The 24,542-nt window shown below is 41.8% G+C and overlaps 1 protein-coding gene across 7 annotated transcripts in view; it reads left to right on the top strand.

Moving 5' to 3' along the window:
- Positions 1-24,542, top strand: part of ABCA3 (ATP binding cassette subfamily A member 3) — a 477,048-nt gene that overhangs the window by 138,152 nt on the left and 314,354 nt on the right. For all 7 annotated transcript variants that reach the window (XM_085632155.1, XM_085632148.1, XM_085632149.1 and 4 more), the window contains one exon: positions 15,474-15,577. In XM_085632155.1, coding sequence (XP_085488281.1) covers positions 15,524-15,577 — 54 coding nt within the window. In that variant the 5' untranslated portion in view covers positions 15,474-15,523. The remainder of the gene's footprint in view (positions 1-15,473; positions 15,578-24,542) is intronic.

Below are 24,542 nucleotides of genomic sequence, written 5' to 3'. Positions count from 1 at the left end.
TATATAGTTTAAACGTACACCTGTTGCTTTATTGCTTTTAATGTAAATCGCTGCGAGCTGGAGGTTGCAATCAGGCAGCCGCTTTTTGAACGCCTTAGCCCCATCCTTGCTGCAGTCTGGGTCTCAGATCAGTGACACATGATGCGCCTTGATTCTCAAAGGTATTTCTTCGCAGCACTGCCCATCGCCCTGTCTGCAGCGTAAACTGACTTCAGGGTTTCCGGTACACTGGCCTCTGGACATGCTAATAGCCCTTTTGTTATTCGCAGGTGTGTATTTGCATGGGAGTATCTGCCCATCCCAAAGCCCCTCCAACAGCAGACCGAGGGAAGGGCATTGTTTACATGACGGAGCGCAAAAAACGCCTTGCATGCTTTAACTACCTTGCAAATGGAATGTGAAGAATAATTCCTTCTTTAGTCAGGAAATTCGGCACTTCATAGTGATATGTTTTCACGCGTATTTTACATGAATTATTTTAAGTATTTCTAAATAGATTTTTCTGAAATTGGTATTTCATTCAAGAGGGGACTCTTATTTTAAAATAATACCTTGCATATCACATCTTTTAAAAAAAATATTTTAAAGATTCACTGCTTCCGTGTCAATGTTCCTCCTATTTAAAGGTCTGTGATAAATAGAAAATGTGTGTTAATGGAAATGGGCGGGCCCAGAGCTCCACAGTGCGAACCCAACACCGAGGGTACGTTTTAAAACAGAAATGGGATGTGTAGAACAACATAAGAGCATTTATGTTTTCTATAGAGTGCATTATATTTGTTTATGCAAGCTTTTACTCTGGCAGGAAGAAGTAATATTTTGGACAGAATTTTCAGATTATTTCATACACAACCTGTGCAGTTTTCTTTCCGTTTTCATGCAACATAATTAGTTGAAATCTAACAATCCTTTCCTCCACTGCAGTGTTACTCCACTGGACCTAATTGCATGCACTTTCCATCGTGGTCATTAATTCAGCCAGCGGCCCTGCCTAATACTGCGCTGGTGAATGAGCTCCGTTCTGGACATGAAAAGTGTCAAAGGAGTCGCTTACACATCAGTTGTAATGTAAATAAAATAAAAATCAAATCCTGGCTGTTCCCTGAAAACATGTTTAGTCAGCTAATATATTATTTTAGAGTAAATACAGAACAATACAACGTTGTTTTGCAACCAACATCCTATTTTACTTCCTCAATAAAGGAAAGCTTGGTGACTGAAACGGGTTGCTTAACAATCTGTTAAATGTCGTGATATAGTGGTAAATCATGTATTTGCAGATTAGGGTTGGGAACAGAGGGAATATAAAATAGACTCTGAGATACATATGCCTCTTTCACTGACCTCCTTTTCACTACACAGCTGCCGCCTGGACACTTGTTTAATTGCAAACTGTAAAGAAATGTTTCTTTTTGCATGATCATTCTCAAAGGTTTGGACTGATGCTGCTGTTTTTTCTACTCTGAGAGGACACTGATTCATGCTAACTACCTCAGTGCCAGTGTTCTAACCCCTTATTAAATTAATGTTAAATTGGCTATCCCCAATTAGTATAAACCAACTTACTTATAGGAGGTCTCTGGTACCAGTTGGACCCTGGGCATGTAAATTAGAGACTCTATCAGGACTGCAGCACTGATTGTGCCACTCTGAGTGTGTCAAGCTACAAAATGTCTCCCAGCCTGCCACCGCAGCCTCGAAGGGCAGTTTTAAAACTGCTAGTTCGACTGTGCCATTTAAACCAATGGCAGAGCCCCCAGTTCCCTTAACAATATATATAAGCCCCTCTTAAGGAAGGCCTGCATAGCCCTAAGGCATGGGAGCAGTATATTATTAAGTGGGACATGCACTTGTAAATGTTCTTACAGTAAAACTTCCAATTGTCTTTTTACTGTGGGAAAGCTAGTAGCCCCATTGGTTAGTACAGTGTTACAGGCTGACATCTCAGCCCTGATAACTTCTGAATGGGACTACTAAACTAGGTACTTCAAGGTACCAAATTAATTGTGGGATTAATCCCTACTTTATGCCCTAGTCAGATCTAATGTCACTTTTAAGGAAAACAACTTTTAGAAAGTTTCCATTCTATTGCCCAGTTTATCCGGTGGCCATTCGCAGTTGCTGGCCACCAAGCAGCCTCCTGCCTTTATGGGGAGTGGTGTAAATGACTTTCAGGCTGAGGCAAAATAGAGTGCTGCTGCAGAGGGAGGTGTTGCATTCCCCCTTGCTGGAAGCCACACAGGGTGTTGGCCAAAAGGCGAGCTTCAAAGAATAAGCCACGTTTGGTGGACAAATGGTGATCAAACTCTAGTAGGGCTGCCCTTTTGTTCAGGTAGACAAGCAGAACAGAGAGGGGAAACCAGTTGCTAAACTTTTTTCTGTGGACATTTAGCTCACTGGTAGCCACACCTCTAGAGTGGACTACCAAGCTCCTGATGAACAAAGAAAGGTTCAGACATCTTGAGAGTGGGCAGAATAGTGCACTCTGGGATTTCAAGATCCCACACATAGCCGGGAGGGATCCTGGTAGCCCATTGGCTAGTGACCACATCATACCCCAGAGCTTATTCTGGGCTTAAAAAAGGCATCCCTGGCACCCTGAACCTCAAATCACATCTGGACTTGAGAAAGGACCAAAGAAGAACTGCACTTCTGACCAAGAGTGGCCCGTGCAGGTAAGAGTGGTGGAGCGGAGTGGAAGGAGGGGGGCAGTGGACAGACGACAACATGGGAAAATTACATTTTAAAAAAGAAAACCACTTTACTTGACAACTCGGTAATGAGACGAGCGCAAGTAAAATGGTTTTCTTTTTAAAAAAAATTACATTTTCTCTTGTCGTCTGTCAACTCCACCACCCTACCGCTCTTACCTGCACAGGGCTGCTCCTTCTTCTGACCCCTGGATCTTGGAAGGGAGTGTGTGTGTGTGTGTGTGTGTGTGTGTGTTTTTTTGTTTTGCTAATTATGAACTGAGAAAAGGCGTCCAGCTTGTGTAGTGCTTAAGGTAGGCATTGATATATTGGGTTTTGACAACCTAAATGTGTAAATAGAAATTTTGCACACAAAGGATCAGATTGTTTCTCATTTTCTTACAGTATTTTATATTAAAAAATAGAAAAAGTAACCAATTTTCTAATTTTAATCTCAACTGCACTTTTCTCAAGTTTTTGTCCCTTATAAACTGAATTTAAACTAAAATAGCAGTTTTGCAGTTCTCCCTCATTGGCTTTTAAGTCCAATCCTACCAGACAGGTGAGATTGCTGGTGCTACAGACTTCTTGGGACATTTTGAAAGCTGACCTAAGTATATGTTCTGCCCATTCCTTCCCATTGGCCTTGTGGTTTGTAACTCACATTTGCTTACTTTCTATTTGCTGGCCTTATTTGTTAAGGTTGTTCAGCATGTCTTTGGTTCTCCTGTGGAACATAACCTGCTTAATGTATTCTTACATTAGTGCTCACTTCCTCTAAGCAGGTCTGTAAATTTTGTTCTTATCTTGTCACATTTGTTGTGCATTCAAAGACAGAGGTCAAATTCCAGGCCTTGTCTTCTGAGGGAGCTTGGTGTTAACTTTGAAGTCAGAGGAAAAAAAAGTAATTTATCTGGCATTCTTGGGGTCTGAAAGCAAACACTTTTTTCAAGTACACAGCAAAATTTCCATTTCTGTAAATGACCTGTGGAAATTTTTCAGAATATATTAGAATTGCAAAAGGACAAAGGAAGCACGTTTTTTTGTAATTCAGAAGTGTGCTGGAAACTAATATTTTAATAAGATCAAAACAAAGCAATACACTAGGCGATACCATTTGTACACATTATTGTTTCTGCGCTTTATAGTGGTATCAGTAAAACTTTATGTGCAAAAGCGAATTGAGGCAAGACACTACTGTCTTCAAGCATTGTAGTTTTTAATTGCATAGTAATTGTGTTTTATTACTTTTAATAACTCATGCAGTTTGATCTTCCTCTGAGTCCTTTTACTTATTCTGCTCATTTGGCACATGGAGGTCCTTCATATAGAGGAGGAGGGATTTTGTTTCTGGGATTTAGAATTCTCATTGTGGGCTATTTTTTGGCTACATTACTCTGCTCCATGGTCTGCCCCGTTTTGTACAGTTTGTGCAAAGGAGCAGTGATAACAGACTTCTCACTTCCTTGTGGGACTTCTGCGGTCACCATCTTAGGGTAGTTAGCAATCAAGTGTTCAGGCCTTTGGAATCGGGCTCTGGATGTAGACGTCCCTCTGAAACAGGGCTCTTCCAATCCCATTAGACCCATTCCCCATGGTATTCCGGAGAAGTAAGACCAGTAGAAAATTGGAAAGGAGATGGCGTATCGCCAAATATGCTTCAGATAAAAAGACTTACAAACCAGCCCTAGGGGGTTATCATAGGAAGATAAGAGATGCACGTAAACTATTTATGAATAATAGGATTGACCAAGCGGACAATCCTGCCAAATAATTATTTAAGGTGCTAAATTAATTCCCTAAGCCCCCATGCCAGTACATCCCATGCTTCACAAGCTTTCTGTGATTCACGTGCGGACCACTTTGTGGGGAACATCTTGAAAGTATATCCGAATTTTCCCATGACACAATCAAAATATCCTGTCTCACCTAGTTAGGATTCACCCCCAAACCTAATTGCATTGCTAGCATTTCTCAAGAGCAAGAGTTGGATATGCTGATCAAAGCAAAATCAGGGTTCCTCCCCTTCTGATCCCTGCTTCCCTCACATAATGGCCACTTAGTTAACTTTACTAATGTCCTCCATCACGTTTCTGTTTAACCTACAACTGAACTCGGCGAAAATGCCACAGGAGTTGAAATCTGCATGGGTTACCCCTATCCTAAAGAAAACTAATGCTGACCATAACATACTGGCCAATTATTGTCCCATCTCGCTCCTTTCCCTTCTGGGCAAGGTTTTGGAGGAACTTGTGAATAAACAGCTCTCCTCCCTTCTGTAGGACCACCACTTACTAGACCCTACGCAATTTGGCTTTAGAGCGTTTCACATCACAGAAACCGCTTTGGTGACTTTAGACGGTTTCATCAGACTCATGTTAGATGCCAGCACTTTCGGCTATGCTGGTTCTACTTGACCTGTCAGCTGCTTTTCCTACTGTCTCCCACTCTATCCTGGTCTGTAGACTCTATGAGATAGGTATCCATGTGAAGGCCCTGGACTGGCTTAAACAGTTTTGGGAAAATTAGACCCAGATGGCCTCACTCAATTTATTTAAATTTCGGACCATATTCTTGGACAAGGGGGTCTCAACAGGACTTCTCCATGAACCCTACTCTTTTTAACATCTAAGTGGTGCCCCCTGCCCAGATTGTCAAGTCTTGTGGCTTTACCAAAATATCCTATGCAGACAATGCCCCATTAATCCTTTCTTTTGGGCAAGATCTGGAAAATGCGAAATTCAGGTTTATTGAATGCATGAGGAAGATCGCTACTTGAATGACTCTCTACTGTCTAGCAGCTCAGTGTAGACATGACTTAAATTCTGCTGTTTGGCAAGGCACAGGCCTGCTGGTTGCAGTGGTGATGCATCTATATGAGCGCCAGGGCGTTGCCCCCCTGCGTGCCAGCATAGCTTATAAAATATATAGATTGTTTCCTGTTCTAACATTAATTTCATTATGGCCTGACCCAGCAGTGACTTCTCTCACCATGATGACGCCCAATGACTTACTGTGGGCTGGTTCTAGCATAATGATTGTCAGGATGCAGTGAAAAGGAAGTGCGCATGTCCGTTTGGCCGTTTCGTTTTCCACAGCCAAACCTGACGTGCGTACTTCTGCTCTCCTCAACCTATGCTCTTAAAGTGAGCCAAGGAAACACAGATGCACTCTCCTGGTCCCTATCTGAGCGCTGTGTGTGCCTGCTCTGTCCAATTTGGGTGCTGATGTCATGCTGTTTGCTAATACAAACAACATGAAGGCAGCATCAGGATTGGTTTAGTTGACAGGAGACATTATTAGTTCTGCTGGACTTTCTGCGGCTCGCCGGGCACGTCACTGACTTTACTGCTGGGTTTTGTTGGAGTCGCCTAGCATGGGACTGACTGCTGCTTGTACTTTGCCACGCGTGACTGACTTCCTCACAGCTTTACCAGCCACTTAAGAGTTGCAGCCTGCCAAACAGCCGATTTGGTCTGCCATGCCAGGCTATTTGAGTGGAGCAGAGTTTACCAGGTGACTTATCTGTATTTACCTGATATTTATGTAGCAAGTTGAATGTGACTGACTCTTCCCTTGTCCTACCAGAGTTTTAGGGGAAGGCAGACCTCACCTATGAATGGCTGTGCAAGCAATGAAGGCTGCGCATAAGCGGACCAGGGTGTGGCGACCCGAACCATATAAAACACCCAGAGGCATCTCATATAATAGTTTTATCTATTTGACCCCTTGAAGAGTTAATCTCTTACCTGTTTCGAGCTTGCTTTGGGAATTTTCTTTCCTTTCTGGATCAAATGGATGAGAAATGTGCGCAGTTTAATAGCTGGACTTTACACACATAATAGCACTCCAATGAAGGCCTCGGGAAGCTATTTACACGATGCACGCACAACATATTTTGTTTATTATCATCTCCCACCATAAAACAGCTTCTAAGCACCCTGTAATACATATAACACACAACCTTTAAACTAGGATATTATGTTGAAAAATGCACTGTTCTTTTAAAGTTTTGTTACAGAGGTGAGTCGCAACACTTCGGGCGAAGGTGACGCATGCCAGGGCTCTACAAAAGTGTTATAATATTTCATTAATGCCCCTTAAGAATCTTTGGAATTTCACCGAGTGCGTGTGAAAATTGAGCTGTAAAAAGAACATTATCACACCAGTTTTCCTCCCAAAAAGTTAGCTGGGAAAAACCAAAGGTAGTTAAGAAGTTGGATATTTTGGTCAATAAGAATATTTCCATGAGAGGACAGCTTATGTGCGTCTGTGGCACCTGTTTTGGTATTATGCAACTGTTTCAAAAAAGTATTCCACTGGCTTCCGTTGAGGTCAAGGAGAACTCTTATTCTGGCTCTCATTACGAGTCTCCTTGACTATGGGAATTCCTTGCTGGTAGCTGCGAATGAACTCCTCATTTCCAAACTGTAGGTAGTCCAAAACACGGCTGCGTGCCTTGTCTGTAAACTTCCCCCTGGCTCCCTGTCTTCCCCAATACTAAGAGCTCAGCTCTTCACTTGCTCACTTGCTCCCAGTCAGAAACGGTTCTTGTTCAAGCTTCTCTGTCTTTTTCACAAATCCTTGGTGGGCAAGGACCCGGCCTACCTATGCGAGAAACTCACTTAGTACTTGCCCATCCAGAAACCTTAGATCAAAGGAGAAATTGCTGCTAAGCCCCCATTCAATTCATACTTCACGATACAGCGGCCGGTCCTTTTCCTACCTTGCCGCTCACCATTGGAACAAGCTCCCCTTTCCCATTCTTTCCTGTTCAGATTTCAATAGCTTTAAAACATTTCGGAAGACTTGCTCATTCGGATTGGTTGTCTTGACTTCATTCAGTGGAGCACCAACATACCCCTCTGGGAGTTAGTCGTTTGTGCTATATGAAATTTAAGTAACATAACATAAATGTAATTGGCATGTAAATTGAAGATTTGTTGTCTATAATGACAGTGCAGTGCCACATCACGCATACTCCTTTCTACTCCACTGTATGACAGTTTACTCCACTCTACGCCCTCCCTGTATGATTCACTAAGCTACTCCACGCCACTCTACTCCACTCTCCGCCACTCTGTCCTGCTCACTCAAGGCTACTTTACTCTACTCCACTCTATGCTGCCCCACTCTACGAAATTCCACTCTGACACTCCACTCTGACACTCCACTCTACGAGACTCCACAAAACTCTACAACACTCCACTCTACGGCACTCCACTCTACGGCACTCCACTCTACGCCACTCCACTCTACGCCACTCCACGCCACTCCACTCTAGGCCACTCCAATCTACCCCACTCCACTGTACACCATCCCACTCTACGCCACTCTACTGCACTCCACTCTATCCCATGCCACTCTACTCCACTGCCCAACACTTGAACACTTTACTCCATGTGACTCTATGCCACTCTATTATGTTACGCTGTAGGCCACTCTATGCCACTCCGCTCTGCGACTCTCTATGCCACTGGAATTCACTCTACGTTAATCCACTCTACCACATGGCACTCTACCACACTCTACACCACTCCACTCTACTACACTCTGTCACTTTAATCCGCTTTGCAACACTCTACACTACTACACTTCAGTAGGACAATTTATTCTACTCTACAGTACACCTATACTTTTATATTTGCCTCCTACGTCTTGATAATATGCAATCTGTAAAGTGTATGAACATTTTTTAAATATTCTCAATAAAGAAAGAATAACATGAATCGTATGAACTATCAAAGAAGAAAGATCCAGCAGTTTAAGACCGCAGAGGTTGAGAATCGGCGTATTTTATTGAACTGTGGATATCTAAATAAACTTTCCTGATCATGTTGCGTATTCCTAAGTGTCATTTTAATAGCTTTGTTAAAACTGTTGCTGAGAGAAATGTTCATCTTGGGCTGGGTGTTGAAAGATAGGAACAGCAACAGTTTCAGACTTGTAATCTCTTAACACATTCCACCAATCAAACTTCTTGTATTCTAAATATATTACATACGAGTTAAGTCTTAACACATTTGCCGCACCTACAGTACTTATACGATGTCATAGTGCAAGCTTCTGCATGTCTGTAGATTTCCAGCACCGTTGTTCGACGTTCTGCTTTTCTGAGGTCTTGACTAAGAAGTGTAGGCTTACAATTGGTTTAGAGCCCACCCTTTGCTTACCATTGCTTAGTCTCTTTGACACTCTCATTTGATTGTTTCTTATTTGATACTTTGTGTGGTCTTTGCTTCCCAGTCATGAGTTTGTGCCTCCCCTGGAGTATGAAGACACTACTGTGTCCTTATAATGCTTGTTTTATTTTTATGCTTTTTTATTTTTAGTTAAGCACTATACAAACGTGCGCTTTTTCTAGATATCCTCCTCATGTGCTTCTCTGCCCCATCTCTGTGTTGATCTGTCTCGCTGTGTGCTCATGTGCTTCCCCGCTCTGCTATGCTCTGTTCGACGTGTACTTCTCTGACCCTCCTCTGTTGTTTCCCCCGTCTCAGTGGTACCCTGTCTGCTGTGTGCGTCTGTCCTCTCACGTATCAGGATTGCCTCATTCTGTGCCCCTCTGACTCTCCCTTGTGTTTTCTGTTCCCGTTGTTTCTTCACCTCCATCAACGTCCCCACTTTACTTTCCACACCCTTCCACTCTCTCTGGTAAGCCAATTAGTATTGGTAACTAAACATTTTAAAGAGTGCCTGCGTCGCTTTGTAGGCACAAGCATGTGTGGTGTGCGCGCCTACAAATTAACGCAGCCATCCGTGCCAAACATGTTTCTATTTTTTTTTTTAATTCTTTAGTCATGCAAGATCTATTGGCTTTCCTATGCTTGTTAATTATGCAACGTCTTAGCCTAGTTTTGACCTTTTAATATTCAGAAGTGGAGAAGTGTGGCTCAATGATTAGAGCAAAAGTTAAACAAACAGGGGTAACCCTATAACCCAAGGAACCTGGGCCTCATCAACATAATATAAACAATGGCTCCAAAGGGGAACAGTTAATTTCAAATAGCAATAAATCAAACAACAAAGATCAAAGAACACAGCATGATAAATCAATCAAATAATCAATATTAACCCATGAGTTACAATTTGAGAAACAACAATTTATTCTTTGTATTTTCAGTTGGGTATCAACTCATTTGAATATAAGCAAAAAAATGGAAAGGCTGTATATACAATATTTTACAAAAACGACACAGTGACAAAGTGAATAAAGTGACTCAGTGCAATAGTGAAAGTGTAAGTATTTACAGTATATGCACGTGTTTATCAATAAAATCAAAGTATACACAAAATACAAAAATTACAAAAACTTTTTGTTGTAAAGAGTCCTCAACTTCCTTATGGGTATATAATAAACCTTGTAAGACACATGTCCTATCTTTTTATGTTATAAACAAGGAATTCCAATTGGTAAGGGACTGTGGAACCGTCAACGTTTCGACCCTATATCAACCAGTCGTTGTAAACAGTCATATCGGGTCTTCTTCAGGACACAGGAGGTGTATAACAGCCTAAACAAAATAAATATATGTAAGTAATAAATCTCTATGCTGTGTTAAAGGCTTTGAGACAGGGAGAACGAGAGTTTTCCCATACACTCACCTAAATTGCAGGTGATAGGACAGATGTTCACACAAATGTCGCAGTTGCTACTCGTTATCAATCGAAGGGGACTGCCTGGTGACATACATACAAAGTGATAAGAATATAGTAGAGGCAAGGAATAATTTAAGCCATTGAGCCCATAGATAATTAATTACCAAGATCGTGGAGAGTCTTGACAGTAAAGGAGATTCGTCTTAGTCTAATCGATAAATTCTTTCTTTATTCTCTGTCTTGTTACGCTTCGAATAGCGGAACTTGTTATGGATTACTACAAATGTAAACCCAAATAAAAATAATCAAAAAACTATTCATATGACAAACAATTAACACCATTATAGGTTAATAATAACCCACGTGATGGCTCACCTGACTTCAAGGTAGAGATTTTACGTGTACCACTGCAAGAGTAGACACAGCCATCAGGACACGAGTTCAACTAAAAAATGCATAAGGCAAAATATATTTAGTTTAGCGAATTTTTTATATTCAAACGAGATCTGATAGAAATTCGTTGACCTCGACAATAGGTCATAAAAGACAAGGTGTGACTCCATTCATTAAACTAACGAATTGTGATTTGCATTGAAAAGGTGTATGCGATATCATCCACACTTGCAGGGTGAATGTATTCTCCCCAGAGGATGCAGCCTGGTTTTGAATAGATTTAGTTACAACCATGGCCCACCATCCAATTCATAACGCACAATATACCATGTATAACTGCAGTTCCACGGGCAACCCATGTCTATCTACTGCATACGAGGTACTCAATTGGCATTCTATTTGTCGACAAATAAGCTCACGGCCTACTAAAGACATTAAACCAACTGAGCATGATGCTTTCCAGTTGTAAAACAAACGATTGAGACGCCTCCTACCTGATGCTTTTCAGTTATTTCTCTCACTCAAGGGGGCTCCGTTCGCTCAAAACAGCCAGCCCGGGAGACGCGCGTGCAGCAGCTATATTGCTGCTGTCAGAGAACATAGAAACAGGACTATTGCAGGCAGCTTCAGCTGACCTAAAAACGGCTCTCTCGGAACATGCTAATTCTTCGTTAGCGTTAGATAACAAACACAGTGCCATGATGCAGGTGCAGAATATCTCATTCATGTGACATTTTGGCAGACACTGCCGGTTATTAACATTACATAGCTACCCTTGTAAAAAGAGTCATTTCAAATATTTACCTTTAGTTCCAAATCTCTAATGAACCTTTCCTTACTTTAAAACAATTTTTTTAGATCCAGCAGTTTAAGACCGCAGAGGTTGAGAATCGGCGTATTTTATTGAACTGTGGATATCTAAATAAACTTTCCTGATCATGTTGCGTATTCCTAAGTGTCATTTTAATAGCTTTGTTAAAACTGTTGCTGAGAGAAATGTTCATCTTGGGCTGGGTGTTGAAAGATAGGAACAGCAACAGTTTCAGACTTATAATCTCTTAACACATTCCACCAATCAAACTTCTTGTATTCTAAATATATTACATACGAGTTAAGTCTTAACACATTTGCCGCACCTACAGTACTTATACGATGTCATAGTGCAAGCTTCTGCATGTCTGTAGATTTCCAGCACCGTTGTTCGACGTTCTGCTTTTCTGAGGTCTTGACTAAGAAGTGTAGGCTTACAATTGGTTTAGAGCCCACCCTTTGCTTACCATTGCTTAGTCTCTTTGACACTCTCATTTGATTGTTTCTTATTTGATACTTTGTGTGGTCTTTGCTTCCCAGTCATGAGTTTGTGCCTCCCCTGGAGTATGAAGACACTACTGTATCCTTATAATGCTTGTTTTATTTTTATGCTTTTTTTATTTTTATGCTTTTTTTATTTTTAGTTAAGCACTATACAAACGCGCGCTTTTTCTAGATATCCTCCTCATGTGCTTCTCTGCCCCATCTCTGTGTTGATCTGTCTCGCTGTGTGCTCATGTGCTTCCCCTCTCTGCTATGCTCTGTTCGACGTGTACTTCTCTGACCCTCCTCTGTTGTTTCCCCCGTCTCAGTGGTACCCTGTCTGCTGTGTGCGTCTGTCCTCTCACGTATCAGGATTGCCTCAGTCTGTGCCCCTCTGACTCTCCCTTGTGTTTTCTGTTCCCGTTGTTTCTTCACCTCCATCAACGTCCCCACTTTACTTTCCACACCCTTCCACTCTCTCTGGTAAGCCAATTAGTATTGGTAACTAAACATTTTAAAGAGTGCCTGCGTCGCTTTGTAGGCACAAGCATGTGTGGTGTGCGCGCCTACAAATGAATGCAGCCATCCGTGCCAAACATGTTTCTATTTTTTTTTTAATTCTTTAGTCATGCAAGACCTATTGGCTTTCCTATGCTTGTTAATTATGCAACGTCTTAGCCTAGTTTTGACCTTTTAATATTCAGAAGTGGAGAAGTGTGGCTCAATGATTAGAGCAAAAGTTAAACAAACAGGGGTAACCCTATAACCCAAGGAACCTGGGCCTCATCAACATAATATAAACAATGGCTCCAAAGGGGAACAGTTAATTTCAAATAGCAATAAATCAAACAACAAAGATCAAAGAACACAGCATGATACATCAATCAAATAATCAATATTAACCCATGAGTTACAATTTGAGAAACAACAATTTATTCTTTGTATTTTCAGTTGGGTATCAACTCATTTGAATAAAAGCAAAAAAATGGAAAGGCTGTATATACAATATTTTACAAAAACGACGCAGTGACAAAGTGAATAAAGTGACTCAGTGCAATAGTGAAAGTGGAAGTATTTACAGTATATGCACGTGTTTATCAATAAAATCAAAGTATACACAAAATACAAAAATTACAAAAACTTTTTGTTGTAAAGAGTCCTCAACTTCCTTATGGGTATATAATAAACCTTGTAAGACACATGTCCTATCTTTTTATGTTATAAACAAGGAATTCCAATTGGTAAGGGACTGTGGAACCGTCAACGTTTCGACCCTATATCAACCAGTCGTTGTAAACAGTCATATCGGGTCTTCTTCAAGACACAGGAGGTGTATAACAGCCTAAACAAAATAAATATATGTAAGGTAATAAATCTCTATGCTGTGTTAAAGGCTTTGAGACAGGGAGAACGAGAGTTTTCCCATACACTCACCTAAATTGCAGGTGATAGGACAGATGTTCACACAAATGTCGCAGTTGCTACTCGTTATCAATCGAAGGGGACTGCCTGGTGACATACATACAAAGTGATAAGAATATAGTAGAGGCAAGGAATAATTTAAGCCATTGAGCCCATAGATAATTAATTACCAAGATCGTGGAGAGTCTTGACTGTAAAGGAGATTCGTCTTAGTCTAATCGATAAATTCTTTCTTTATTCTCTGTCTTGTTACGCTTCGAATAGCGGAACTTGTTATGGATTACTACAAATGTAAACCCAAATAAAAATAATCGAAAAACTATTCATATGACAAACAATTAACACCATTATAGGTTAATAATAACCCACGCTGCTCCTATGTGTATTTATGTATCTTTCATATTTCCATGAGCATCCCGATCTCTATGAATCTCCATCCACCTTTAGATGTAGTTTTATTATCATCAATGCATCAGTTGCTCTTTCTTGTGAGACGTAAGTAAAGCAAAACAACTTCTTATTTGTCTGTTCGTGAACAAGCGGTGAGACTAGCGGAACAATTCAGTTTTAACAGAGCTGATGGTTCCACTGTAGGCCTGCTAAAGGCTGGGTGAAAGGGAACTAAACCCGCAGCAGTGAAAGAGGATGTATGCACAGCAGTTGAGCTACAGACCATTTGTGCTGTCACTCTTGACTTCAGAATCATTAGTTGTGCATATATAATGTTCACTTTGATCAACATAACGTCCAAAAATGCTTAACAATTGTCTTTACGAACATCATAGAAATGAAAACAAAGCAGCTAGAATTATCATGGGAACGTCATTAGGAACTGCAGGATCTGCATTAGCGCACAGAACTACAGTTGTCACTGAAAGAACCCTAGTCATTGGGCAATGCTGGAACTAAAGCTCCTGCCTCCCCCTAACTCCTATACACCAAAGGACTCAAAGATAGTAACTTTAGCTCCTAATTAGTCACATGACTATACCAAATACTCGTGACTATCAATGCACCTAGATGAGACCAGAAAAGACATGGGAGTCTTCGAGAATTGAGTCCTTCTAGCCAACTAGAATTACAGGACCGAATCAAGCTCTCGGGTGTGATTGAGGCATGTACGATAGCCTGCCAAAGACCATACATGTCTGCATTAACAGAATGAAAAACGCCAAAAGGGCAGAGCACTCAAAGGAGATTCACAGGTTATGACTCCACAAATACCAAAACACGTACTCGTCTGGAAAATTTCGAGTTTACATCCAATTCAGAATTGGACTGGGTTCTGTCACACAGATCGGCCCTTTTAATGTTTCCAGAGTTCCAATGTAAGCAAGTTAGTGTTTTTTCTCAAATGTTGTCAGACTAGTTAAACGGCTTTGAAGGTCAAGCAAGGGTAGTACGACACCCCTTAGACGCAGAGGTTACAACAAGAGAGAACATGTTGATAATCTTCTTAGTGGCTGTGCAAACGAAAAAGAAAGAAATGAGGCAAGGAGGAGTGACAGGGATCTTTAAATATTAAGTTGCATGGAGTATAATTAAAACTGGGAGCAATTTAGCTTAAGTGGAGACACTAGAAAAAAAGTTAAACAGGTAACCACATTTTAGTGTGATTTTGCTCCTGTCTAGTTATTGTGCAAAACGTCTATTTTATCTTGATATCAAAGTGGACAAAATCCTCTGAACACCAAAGATGCAAATCCTATGGCTAGGGGTACTGAAGGTGGGCAATGGACTTAAATATTTTAGAGAGGCTTTCTTAAAGGCCAAGAATCTTTTGCGACTAAATAAACATTGCAGGTGAAATATGAATGGGACCTTGGTAAGAAATGTGTATCTAAAAATACAAGAGTGGTTCTCTGGTGATTTTCTATATTTCTCTACAGTCAAGTGTGAAATTCAGGAAGCATATTAGAATGGATTAAACTAGATCATAATGAGTCATGAGGGTATACATTATAGGGTGGTGGTATGTTGTAAATGGAAATTATATTCTGTATAACCCACAACCAAACGATTGCATAAAGTAATGTAGCAACAGCCTTACTAAAGGTACTCTTCTTTCCTTGATAGGAAGGGCCTTGGCACATCCTGCAGGGGACCATTCCTCCACAGAAATCACAATGGCTGTGTTTATGCAGTTCCGCCTGCTGCTCTGGAAGAATTACCTTCTACAGGTGAGAATGCAGACTTCTGTTTTTGTGAGGGGTCTAATAACAAGTGGGCTCGAGGGTGTTTATTGGGTAAGGAAATTTGATTGGCCTTCGATTGCATCATATTTCATTCCCATGAAGGAAAATTCCTCAATCAACCCTCCCCATGCATCAAAAGGTGTGGAGTGTGGGTTGGCGTTCGTTTTGCTAGTCTGGAGACCATTTCTGAGTGCAGGCATAAATATGTCCATAGCTTCGGCATATATGACCGACATTAATTGACAAAGAATGTATTTTAAATCTTTTAATTTATCCAGCGAACTTCCTGAAAAGTTATTCAATGTTTCTTTATTGCTTTGAGTTCTCAAAATGTGTTCTAAACTTCAGTCTTGAAGGTGATTATAGCGAGCTAAAGTATGTCAACCCCTTGCACGACCTTTAAAATGAGAGGTCCCTGAGACTAGTCAACTCATCCTGCACCTTTTATTAAAATGTACACTGAACAGGGTTTTGGGGGGTTGCATTTTACACCCCTTGATTCATTCCTAGGTGAAAACACAGCCTGAAGCCTTCCTTTAGAAATGCCACTCCAATCCTTATTACATCATTGATAAAAGGAATACCCCTCGAGAGTTTAAAATGCTTTAATTGAGGCAAAAATGCCTTTATCAGGTTACAGATCATATTTAGAAAATCCATATTACTTTCTGATTTCAGTTTTATTTACACTGTGTTGTGAATTACAGCATTCACCAGGACACTGAGAATGATTAAAATAAGTTCCAAATAGAAACATTGGTTCTGTTTTATTAGATTGCGGCCTTCAACTGTCTTCCATCCACCTACACTAACCACATTTTCTTTTAATTATCTATAAATGTATATGTTTTTCTTTCATGTACTGGGAAGATGTTTTACTTATCTGAAGAATGAGGGCGCTTTAGGGTACCTTTTATTTATTTTAACTTTGTTGCTTTCAGCAGCCTATAAAATAGTAAGACCTAGGTTTTGTGGAATCTGAAATTAGTAGGAAGATGCAAGAGGCAAATGTTGATATGCTAAGTTGTTGCAGAGATATGACCTTTTTCAATATAGTTTTCTTGTTAATTGTTTTGTTAGATTTTGAGATCCCTTAGAGTCTTGCTGACAGGGGCATGAATAGCTTTCTTGTGGTGGTGTAAGAGAAGTTGCTGAAAGTACATCTAACGCTACTCTCATTTCCTTCTTTGTAGTCCCCAAATGCTTTTTCCATCTTCAGTGTGTATTGCCACACAAGCAAAGTTTAGTTGACAACCGAGACTTGAGTTTTTTAAACTCCTTTATCCTACATACTCTGTTGTTGCTCAATTCAGCCCCACCCACTAAGGCCAGCTCTTCTGAGAGTAATTCCCAAGATCTGATGCCTTAGTTTTGCCTATCCTCTTAAACTGACATTATTGGGTAGGCTTTGTTTTCAGTTACCTTCCTTTTTATGGTAGACTTGTTTCTCGTTGTGCAAAATCCACACAAGCCCGTTTCCTGCACCTGAGACTTGGGCTTGTATGATGAACTCATTGGTGTCTTCTACTACGTCTTCCCACTATTGGACCTTTGTCACCACATCTGCTGCAGGGTTCTTCAGTATTAGCCACTCTTAAATCAGTTAAGCAATGTCAACTACGCCATCGAGTCCCAAATAGTGAGTTCAAGGAGGACGAGTTTGGTATTGTTTAACTAACTACTTGAAGAGATGTCTGTTGTTGTCTAACAGTGTGCATTAATGGTGAAATTACTTTTAGATTATGACACTGTGAGTTTTGCTTTAAATGTTTATAAAAGAATACTGGGTGTAACTAAGAAAAAGTATGTATGCCCAATAATGCTCATTGTGCCCCTTTTCTGGTGCTGAATCAGTAAATGCTGTGTGTCAGCTATGTGTAGTTGATCACCAACATCATTTATTTCTAGTTCATTAATAATAAATACAACCTTCAATATTTCATGAGCTCGACAGACAGTTAATGTGAAGAGCCACACGCTGCTGTAATGTAGTCACTTCTCTTACAGCCTAATCAGAGGCACACTGCATTGTTTTTTGTTTTATTGTTGTCAATATGACTAGAAGAAAGGACCGCAGTCAAGATGAAAGTTTATCATACCACCTTCCATGATGGGTTTAAATCTGGGTGGATTGAAAGGCAGACTATAGAGGGCAGGTGGGTTTCCTTTACTTCATTTACTTGATTACCAACAGACATTCAGTTGGATCAAACATGGAAGCTGGCCTAAAGTTTCGATATTCCACCTGTGGAACGTATTAAACCTAAGACTCATCGCAAAACCATGCATTTCCTCAAGTGCCCGTTAAGAAAAATATTCCAGCTCAACTTCAAGTGGTCTACACACAATTGGCAACAGCGATTGGATAATTCTAGAGCAGAACCCATCATTCAATGATTAATGACTTTGTTCCCCATCTGAATTTAAGGACACTGGTTTATTCACTGGGCTCTGTCGTAAACTAAAGACAGCAAGCAGCACTTTTGAGAAAAAAACCCCAAAAACTTTGACCTATTCTTCCTTGTATACATACCACTATCTTTCTGGTAAGGTTGACCTGTAAAATGTATATGGAGAATGGTATGATAAACATATGAGTGAGTAAACCGGGTTAGCAGTGTGTGGGGGGACACTATAATTGAGGTACCTTAGATAAATGCCCCTCACCGATCAAGGTTGAAGCTTCTGACCAACAAACAAAGTTGTCCGACACCCCTAATACAGATCTGCAAAAGAGCAATATGACTTTTGTCACCAATACTATGGGAATAACTGCAAAGCTAGCCCCAGACAAATGCCTTCAGGTTTTAATGTATTGTGCGTGCGTGCGTGCATAAAGGATGTAAATAGGAACTATATGCTTTGGCTTTCTCAGGATAGAGGTTAGCTGTTAGCACCTCAGACTACCCGGATCGCCTGTTAGCTAACCCAACCTGTGTTTTAATAAACGTTTGACAGTTTATTCTTCTACTTTAAACTTGTGGTCTCATTAGTTTAGCCACATCTGGTAAATGGATCTTTATGTGTATTGTTTAAAATTGGAAACCCCATATAGCTTTTGGGTAGCACATCTATGGGTGTTGATAAGCAAAGCCAACGGAAATTGATCGTTGATAGGAATGTCAATCCGGGACTTCCTCAAAGGCTTTACTTCTAATTTAAAAATGTTGACTGCTTTTGCCAATTTTTTTTAGACAGTGTCCCTGTTACCCTCATATGCATTACTCTGGGGTATTTTCAGTATTGTAGGAAGGTAGGATCCTTCTGCATAGTTAGCCCCACTTTTTGCCTGGTGCTAAGCTGTTCTTGACTAGTCTGACTGGGATCCTGCTGATCAGGAGTCCTGATTCAGGACCCCAGTCGATCTGCTTTCTCCCTTAAACTATTGTGGTCAGTTCTTAGGTACATCCTATATCGGATACTGGGGTACCCTTATCAGTCCCTAGTATATGGTACTAAGGTACCCAGGGCATAGGTACCCCAGAGGTTCCCCATGGGCTGAAGCATGCATTATGCCAGCCATGGCATACCATTCAAATTGGAACTATAGGCCTGCCATTGCAGCGTGTGTAAGCTGGTGCTAACACCACTTACTAAAGATATAGGTTTACTATATCTAGGGTCAATTCACTTAAAACCTATAAGTCACCCCTATAGCAGACCTTTACAATCCTGAAGGCAGGGTGCTTGGTTCTAAGTGAGAGAGTGCTCCGCATGAACAGGACACCCCTGCAGCCTACAGAGTCTATTCTCCTGGGTTGTCAGTGAAGCAGCCATATACTATATAGAGGGGCACCACGTAATTACGCGATGACCATCTTGAAACCGGCTGCAACGAAACCTATCATGTTTGGTATCAAACATGTTGGAATGATACCTCCACACCATGAACGGTGTGGGAGGATGATTCCACGCACTGGAGGAGCCCTCTGTTAGGCTCCTAGTGTTCCCTGTACCAGCCTTCTTGACCCAGACACCACAAAGTGGTTGCTGCCGACCAAAGACACGATTCTGCCCTGCTGCTGCTGAGCCTAGCTCAAGCAGGGGAAGGCAGAACAATAGGCATCCTGTCACAGGGAGGTGTGACCACCTCCCAGACAGGATTTAGTGTATTGGGGTAGGATGGGTGCGCTTGCCAGCACCACTCAGTCTGCATGAGGGACACATTTGGTCTCCCCATGCATAGTTCAGTTCAAACCAGTCCTGGGAGCCGTTGGCTCCTGCTCTGGCGTGAAACTGGACAAAGGACATGGGAGTAACCTCCCCCCTGTCCAAACCCTCCCCTGGGAGGGTCCCCTGAATCGTCCCAACCCTTTCCTGAGGGTACCTAAGGGCTTACCTGTGGGTGGGTCCCTAGATTCGTTGTGGGACAAGATTCAGATCAGACACCACTTCTTTTTCTAACGTCTGGGCTTGCTGGACTTCGTTTGGGCTCGACTTCGTCTCCTTTCTAGTCTGCTGCAACGTCTGTGCCTATGCACCATACAGGAACCTTCCAAGGCCTGTGGGCGTCAAAGAGACCTGAAGGAATCTTCCTTGAAGTGAAGGAGACACTCCCCTGCATTCGCAGGCACCGCAACTAAGTCGACCGGTCTGCTGATCATGAGCTTCCCCGGACTTCGAAATGTTCTGCAACACGGTGGTTTTCCACAGCTCCCGAGGCCTGCCCTGCCCTCTCACCCAGTTTGTGGCTAGTATCCCTTGTGGGGGTTCAATAACCGAACCCCTGTGCACCACGTCACCTTGCAGTTGCAAAGTCTTGTTGGCTTCCTTCCAAGAAGATCCTCGGGCTCCCATGAGCCCCAATCTCAAACACCTCCAGTGACCAGAATCTTCAGCGACATTGCATTGTGTGCATTGTGGCCTGCATCTTTTGGTGAGCTGCTCAAGGTCCTCTCGCTACTCCAGTGCCTCTGGCCTGTGGGTCCATTTGAGGGTCAAACTTGTTTCTTTTGGGCTCCCCTGATTGCTAGGGGCCTGCGCTGACATCCCTGCTTGTGGTGAGTCCCCTGGAGCTTGCTGGTCCTAACGCTGCTCTTCCTTCAATTCATGTGCTGGTTGCATTTGCCAAGGCTTGTTGGTGCTCCCGCCGGACACCGACCCCTTAAGCACTCAACATCCTTCGTGGGACAGCTCGTGCACGGCTCCTGGTCCTCCTCAGCTTCGCCTAGTCCTCACAGTTGAGAGTCAAAATCATAGTCACCCATCCTGCAACACCCGACATCGGAGGGCATTCGTCTTCCAAGTCTCCTAGTCACTCCTGAGTGATATAGACTCCGTCCCCTCTGCTTGCAGGTACCTCTCATCTAGAATCCTCCTTCGGATTCCTCCGGACACCGTTTCCAAAACTTTATTCGACAATTAAGTAATAAAAGTAGCATATTAGAACCATTTACAAAAATACAAATTAAAATACAAAAATCAATATAAATTTATATGTATATGCCTAGAACGAAATTAAACTCTATTTAAATGAGTATGAGTAGACCAAAACCTTTACATCCAGATATAAAACAAGCACATTTCTAATTTATGCAGCAATATACCACCCTCCCCGGGTTTGGATATTAACACAACAGTACGTCCTAACCTATAAATTGTATATGGAAGCCTATTCATTGGGTACTTTGGGGTTAATCTGTTTTGACCGAATTACCCAGGCCCATTTTATGTATTTTGCCATGGCTATTGCAATTACCGGGCTTGGGTCCGAACACAAAATTCGCATAGCCTCTTCGTGCCTTCGGGTTCCAATTAGACGGCAAATGGGTATTACCCATTTCTTACGTGGGAGAGTGTAAAGGGGACAAAAGAACACGAAGTGGCTCAGAGATTCATTCTTGTCCCTACACTTTGGGCATTTATCTTGAGACCCTTTGGCCCATTTAGATGTAAATGATCGGATCGGGAGCGTGCCTATCCTAAACTGGAAGTAGAGCTTACGATCACATGGTATTTCAATCAGGCCCCAGTACAATTCCAATTTTGGATAGGCCTTAAATTCCAAAAATCTGCCTGTGAGATGGAATGAGCATCCTTTGGAAATTAATTCCAAACAGATCATTTCCCAATATTTGACCTTCATAGTTTCTTTTGAGGGAAATACCGCATTTTGAGGATCTTCCCATAGGTCCCTCATTCCCATTCTGTCCAGTAGCGATCTTAATGACCTCAGCCAATCTATCTTGTGAAAGGAATCCTTTTCCATAATCTCCTTCAAACCCAAGGCATAGTGCTTAAGCTCCTTAGTAGTCCAGACCCTACGCCAATACAGCAATGGGCGCAGGTAAGCTGTATCTTGGAGAGTTTTCAAGCCTAGGTCCCAAAAAAGTGGTATCAAGGGGGTACTTTGCGGAACACAATGACTTTCCGAATAAACTCATTTTCCACAGCAGTCAGGCGTTTTAGATTTTTACCATTTTTACTATACCCCCATAGCTCAGACCCATAAAGGGCCGAGCTACGGATCTTCATCACATAAATCTCAATAAATGGGCCAATTGGTTGGGTCTGGGAAGTTTTAAATCTTTTCAAGAGGAAGCCTGCCTGCTGTTGATACTTTAATATTGCCAGATCAATTTGGCTTTTCCAACACATATTCATCTGTAGTGTGACCCCCAGATAAGTAAATGCATCGACCAGCTCTAATGGGGAGCCATTCATAAGAATGGCTCCTTTAAAAGATTTATAAAACTTAGAAGGTTTAGGTCCATTAAGGACCATAAACTGGGTCTTTGCAACATTTATTTCCAGTCCACGCAATAAGCAGAATTCTTCAAAACGCCAGAGGGTAAGTTGGAGGCCACTCGGTGTTTTTGAGATCAACAGAGTATCATCCGCGAACATGAGGACCGGAACACGAATACCAGCCATAGCCGGTGCATCCGAGGGGACCCGGGAGAGGAAATCAGCCACTCCGTTCACGAAGAGCGAGAACAGGGTCGGTGCCAAGACACAACCCTGCCGCACTCCCCGCTCTACGGGGAAGGCATCCGTAACCTCCCCCTGTCGTCCCCACCGCACCCTGGCAAAATTGTCCTCATGTAAGCGGATGACCAATGCCAGCAGCTCTGGGGCCATCCCCAGCCCCTCCAGCACCCGCCACAGCTTACCACGCGGAACTAAATCAAAAGCCGCCCGCAAGTCGACAAATATTGCGTACAAGACCCCTTTTTCCAAAACCACTGTCCTCCAATAGAGGACCATAAACCTGAAAACCTGGTCTATAGTACTAGTTTTGGGGCGAAAGCCAGCCTGGAGAGGGCTCAGAATATTACTAACTTCCATCTAGGTCTGGATTTTTCCCAAGACCAGACGGCCCATAATTTTTTGTATGGCGTCAATCAGGCGGATGCATGTCGTTACAACGCACACTTTTACAACGCATGCACTTACAACGCATTTTTTACAACGCACAATCCATTACAATGCATGACATTACAACGCATGACACTACAACGCATTTTTAAAAACTACCTTTACAACGCATTCCATTACAACGCATACTACCATTACAACGCATAATATTAAATTGCATTTAAGGTAAGTATTAGATAGTATAGGGGTAAAAATTACTTTTCTAACTCCAGGGGGTGCAACAGTAGGGTAAGTGTTGGATAGTATAGGGGTAAAAATTACTATTCTAACTCCAGGGGGTGCAACAGTAGGGTAAGTGTTGGATAGTATAGGGGTTAAAATTACTATTCTAACTCCAGGGGGTGCAACAGTAGAGTAAGTGTTGGATAGTATAGGGGTAAAAATTACTATTGTAACTCCAGGGGGTACAACAGTAGGGTAAGTGTTGGATAGTATAGGGGTAAAAATTACTATTCTAACTCCAGGGGGTGCAACAGTAGGGTAAGTGTTGGATAGTATAGGGGTAAAAATTACTATTCTAACTCCAGGGGGTGCAACAGTAGGGTAAGTGTTGGATAGTATAGGGGTAAAAATTACTATTCTAACTCCAGGGGGTGCAACAGTAGGGTAAGTGTTGGATAGTATAGGGGTAAAAATTACTATTCTAACTCCAGGGGGTGCAACAGTAGGGTAAGTGTTGGATAGTATAGGGGTAAAAATTACTATTCTAACTCCAGGGGGTGCAACAGTAGGGTAAGTGTTGGATAGTATAGGGGTAAAAATTACTATTCTAACTCCAGGGGGTGCAACAGTAGGGTAAGTGTTGGATAGTATAGGGGTAAAAATTACTATTCTAACTCCAGGGGGTGCAACAGTAGAGTAAGTGTTGGATAGTATAGGGGTAAAAATTACTATTGTAACTCCAGGGGGTACAACAGTAGGGTAAGTGTTGGATAGTATAGGGGTAAAAATTACTATTCTAACTCCAGGGGGTGCAACAGTAGGGTAAGTGTTGGATAGTGTAGTGTAATATTATGCGTTGTAATGGTATGCGTTGTAATGGTAGTATGCGTTGTAATGGAATGCGTTGTAAAGGTAGTTTTTAAAAATACGTTGTAGTGTCATGCGTTGTAATGGATTGTGCGTTGTAAAAAATGCGTTGTAAGTGTAGTGCGTTGTAAAAGTTGCGTTGTAAAGGTTGTTCCCCCAATCAGGCTAATGGGCCTATAATTACAAGCTAATGTTTTATCCCCCTTTTTATATACGGGCACGATTTTGGCACCTTTCCAGGATTGAGGGATAGCCATCCCTTGAGCTATTGCATTAGCTAAATAGATGATATATGCCTGCCATCTTTGTCTATCGTGCACAAATAAGTCAGCTGGGATGCAGTCTGTAGGAGAGTAGGGTCTGCTTTCTATGTTCACCCCCACTTTTTGCTTTTGCTTTACTGGTTTTCGACTTAGATGGGGCTGTGGGCCTGCTAATCAGACCCACAGCCCTGCTGTTCTCTCTCTAAATTAATACTATGTACTTTAGGTGCATGACCCATTTGGATAGGATCACCTTATTGGCCCCTGTACAGTGTACCTTA

Source organism: Triturus cristatus, chromosome 10 (genome assembly GCF_964204655.1).
Source record: "Triturus cristatus chromosome 10, aTriCri1.1, whole genome shotgun sequence".
NCBI lineage: Eukaryota > Metazoa > Chordata > Amphibia > Caudata > Salamandridae > Triturus > Triturus cristatus.
The sequence above is the reverse complement of the archived record's forward strand: the minus strand, read 5'-3'. Positions and strand labels throughout refer to the sequence as shown.